Below are 4,441 nucleotides of genomic sequence, written 5' to 3'. Positions count from 1 at the left end.
GAGTAAAACAGAGAGAAGCGCGAGTACGTGTGTGTGTGTATGTGAGTGAGTGAGAGAAAGAGATAGAGAGAGAGAGAGAGCGAAAAAAGAGACGAATTAATATATCGTGGAGAACGGAGAGCAGGTTGGTGTGAAGAATGACGCTGACTGTCACTGTCCACGGGTCAAAGACGCTTTTTGTAGCCCGTGACTGAATGACAATCTGTGGTTTGGATAATAAGGAATTCTCGGGGGAAGAGAGGTAGATGTGGACCACACAAGGAGGACAACGAAAGAAAAAATGCCACAGAACCTGCAAGGAGACAAGAAGGGCTGTCTGAGGGCTGAGATGTAACACTGTCATTAAAGCAGCAATGGATTTCTTGAGCGAGGAACTCGGAATGGATAACTTCAGTTTTGCCAATAAAGTGCTGAGTTTACTGGAGCGCAATTCCAGCTCCTCTGAGAACTCGACCGGTGAGTACTCCCTGCCCACTATAATCGGACTTGCAGGACTGGTAAGCTTCCTGATCTTGTTTACTATAGTTGGGAATGTGCTGGTGGTTATTGCTGTTCTAACCAGCAGGGCACTTAAACCTCCCCAGAACCTTTTTCTCGTATCTCTTGCAAGCGCCGACATCCTGGTTGCTACCTTGATTATACCGTTCTCCCTCGCTAATGAACTAATGGGCTACTGGTTATTTGGGAAAGTTTGGTGCGATATCTACCTGGCACTGGATGTTCTTTTCTGCACGTCGTCCATCGTGCACCTGTGTGCCATCAGCTTGGACAGGTACTGGTCAGTAACGCAGGCGGTGGAGTACAACCTGAAGCGAACACCCCGTCGAGTGAAGGGCATGATCGTGGTGGTATGGCTGATCTCGGCCGTCATCTCCTTCCCACCTCTGATCTCCATGGACCGCAAGGGGCAGAACGTGAACGTGAACCCACAGTGCGAGCTGAACGACCACACGTGGTACATCCTGTATTCCAGCATCGGCTCCTTCTTCGGCCCCTGCGTGATCATGATCGTTGTCTACATCCGCATCTACCAGGTGGCCAAGAAGCGCACGCGCAGCATGTCGGAGATGAGGCATGAGCCGGACGGAGGTGCAGAGGCACCGCGTCTGGAGAATGGCCTGAGTCAAGATGACTTGAGCCGGGAGAACGGGCACTGCGCCTCGCCGGCAACTGGAGAGCCCAAGCCTGGAGAGGAGGAAGCAGATGCAGACCTGGATGACAGCAGCTCTTCCGATGAGAAGGCCAAGCGGCAGCATCATGAGACCACCTCCAGTCGGAAGGACCGGAGGTCCGGCCGCAAGAACAGCTCCAGTTCCAAGCATTCTAGCCGTAAGTCCCGTGCAAGCAGCAAGTCCCTGGACCTTTTCTCCTCTCGGCGGAAAAGGAGGAATACCATGTCCAGGAAGAAGATCTCACAAGCAAGGGAGAAGCGTTTCACTTTCGTCCTAGCGGTGGTCATGGGCGTGTTTGTGGTCTGTTGGTTCCCCTTCTTCTTCAGCTACAGCCTGCACGGGATTTGCCGCAAGCCCTGTGAGATTCCAGAGCCCCTTTTTAAGTTCTTCTTTTGGATCGGTTACTGCAACAGCTCCCTAAATCCAGTCATCTACACCATCTTTAATCAGGACTTCCGCAGAGCCTTCCAGAAGATCCTCTGCAAGTCCTGGAAAAGGTCTTTTTAGTGGGGTACCCAGGTTGCCTGGCCATGACAATATAAAGGCACTGATTTCAAGTGACAGAAAAGCCATCGGATGCTTATGAGAGAGAGATGTGCATGTTGAGGCAGCACTGTTCATACACAACTGCCCCCTTCCCCTCCTCCCATTGCATCTATGCCTTGACAATCCCCCCACAACCTAGATCTTCAATCTGTTATTGTTGTGTAAGGACAGCAGCTGCTCTGGACTGTGGGTACTTACAGGAGCAAGATCCTTCATAAACGCCCACCCAAAAGCCAGGCAGCACTGTATTGTATTTGCGGAAATAGGCTTATCTTAATTATAGCCACAGGCACTTGTGACTTATCAAGAGACATATTTATGATGAGTTTGCACATATGGCTTTTCTCTTTGGGACTAGAGGGCTATGTAACTGGAAAGGCCATTTTCTTCTCTTGAAAAGAGAGCTATCATAAAAAAAAACATGTTACTTGACTGTGTATCGTCTCTCTCTCCAGGAGACTGAAACAAAACGGACAGTGCTGGTTAGAGAGCAGGGAGCTTCACGCCCTGCAGAGGGATGTCACAGAAAGACAGATGAGGTGTGGGCTTTGCTGACTATTGCCAAGCACCTCTTGAGGAAGCAAACCCCCGGCTGAACAGGGCTTTATTTTCTTAACTGTCTGTCAACTCATGTGCTTTTAATCGACACATCGGATTGCTGCTGATTTCCTTTACCACAGAATGCCATTAATGACGACAGGTATTTGCATCGTTCAAACGAGACTGCGTATGATCTTAAATCTATTTAAAGTATTTATATGACATTGCTGTTCTTCTGAATTTGTTTACAAATTTCTTAACTACTGAAGCTCCCCTGTGCCCAAGCTTGTTGGTTGTACCATGATGTACTATGATGTTACATATGACAGTGTATGATATACATTTTCAAAGGGCAAAAACCATTCTTTCAATGTTGGTTTTCTGTATGTTCCAACACATCTTGGCCTTCCTGGGTATGGAGTTCATTTATATTTCCTGTCCCATCTCCTTGTGATATCTTGGATATGACCTACTGGTCGCCACAAGCACACACATTCCATGATGGAAAGATATGTAACAAATAAATTAATTACACTTCTACTTACTGTGATGAACACGATGTGAGCTCATTTTGTGCTTTACTCTCCACTCCATCTCACATTGGTCACAGCTGGTTTAGCACATCAAAGAAAGCTTGAGATCTGTCTCGTTTTGCAGTGTTTTCAGATTAGAGCTGGCAGAGAAGACAGTATCCAGGTTTCCATCCAGCTGTTCAAGTCATTCAAGTGGATAACTGACATGTGGTGCAAGTAACACTCCACTTAAACTGAGTTTTCGAGAATAAATCTCTCTTACTTTCACATTTGGAAAAGTACTTGGGAGAAATATGGAGACATTTGAATTAGAGATTTTCAGGTGGCTGTTTTGGTTAATAATATAGTCATATTTTAAGATGTAAAAGCAAACAGAGAACACAAAGACTGTGGTGGAAGAAACATCAATTTATCAGCATTGGCATCTACTGTCTGCTTATAGTCCAACACTTCTTTGATAACTCAAATACAGGGCAGAGTGGCAAAAACCCCAAAGCTTCAGTGGTCTGTCCATTCACTGTCTAATAGTAGTTTGGTGTATTCACCCTGTATCTGCATGGGTTTCCTCCAGGTGTTCCTGTTTCATCCCACGATCCACAAACACTTTGCTAGGTCAACTGAATGTGCAAAACTATCCACAGGTTTGAGAGTGACTGACTCACTATGTTAGTGTGTGATACCCCTCAGATCGACTGGTGCCTTGTCCAGGGTGTGTTCCTGCCTTGTGCTCAATTTTCGAGGTACATGTCGGACCCTGATCACGATGAAGCAGTTAATAGATGATGAATTTAAAGGAATGAAAATTACAAAGATATGATTCACGGTCTGCCCTTCTGTCATGTCCTTCTGTCATGTTTTGTAAGGACTTTGGACAAAATGTGGAGCTTGTGATCAGTCACTCGACTATATTCTCCTTGCATTTACATAATTGTTTAACAGTTTTTTTTTGTTGTTGAAAATAATTCACATTCCTTTTTCATCTCTAAATAATTGTTCACCTCGAGTGAGCACAGTTATGCAAAGGTTTGTTCAACAGTTCATCACTGTCCATGAAAAAAGTGTATCTCTTTAAAAAAAAAAGTAACTTTACAAGAGAAGGAAAAAACCTTAAACCTTAAATTTCAACAGAACTCAATGTAAAAAGATTTTATTCCAAGTAATTTTGGAGCATTTCTATTGGTTATTCATCATGGGCAGCTGCTGTGACCAAATGGTATAGTCAGATAAAAATGGAAATACAGGTTGTTATTGGACAGTGAACATATGTGTTTCCATTTTTGTCCATTTTTAGTTTAATACATCATTTGAATACAGCAGGTGTCCTTCAAAATGTCTGAAACATTCATGATTAATGCATCAAGAGAATTGCTCCAAAATGACTTGGAGTAAAATCATTTTACATGAAGTTCCATTTAATTTGAAAAGGTTTCCCTCCTGTAAAGTTACTAGTCTGGAGATATATGATTTTCTTTGGACAGTGATGATTTCATTCATTCATTCATTATCTGTAAGCGCTTATCCAGTTCAGGGTTGCGGTGGGACCAGAGCCTACCTGGAATCATTGGGCACAAGGCAGGAATACACCCTGGAGAGGGCGCCAGTCCTTCACAGGGCAACACACACTCACTCACACACACGGACAATTTTAAA

The 4,441-nt window shown here is 44.5% G+C and overlaps 1 protein-coding gene across 1 annotated transcript; it reads left to right on the top strand.

Annotated features, from left to right (window-relative positions):
• The first annotated feature begins 354 nt into the window (after positions 1-354).
• Positions 355-2,606, top strand: adra2c (adrenoceptor alpha 2C). The gene has a single exon (XM_066679810.1). It carries the CDS (start codon positions 381-383, stop codon positions 1,677-1,679), a length of 1,299 nt encoding a protein of 432 aa, XP_066535907.1. The 5' UTR covers positions 355-380; the 3' UTR covers positions 1,680-2,606.
• Positions 2,607-4,441: the final 1,835 nt, after the last annotated feature.

This window comes from Hoplias malabaricus, chromosome 8 (assembly GCF_029633855.1).
Source record: "Hoplias malabaricus isolate fHopMal1 chromosome 8, fHopMal1.hap1, whole genome shotgun sequence".
In the NCBI taxonomy this organism is placed as follows: domain Eukaryota; kingdom Metazoa; phylum Chordata; class Actinopteri; order Characiformes; family Erythrinidae; genus Hoplias; species Hoplias malabaricus.
Note: the sequence above shows the minus strand (reverse complement) of the source record. Positions and strands in the feature narration are given on the sequence as shown.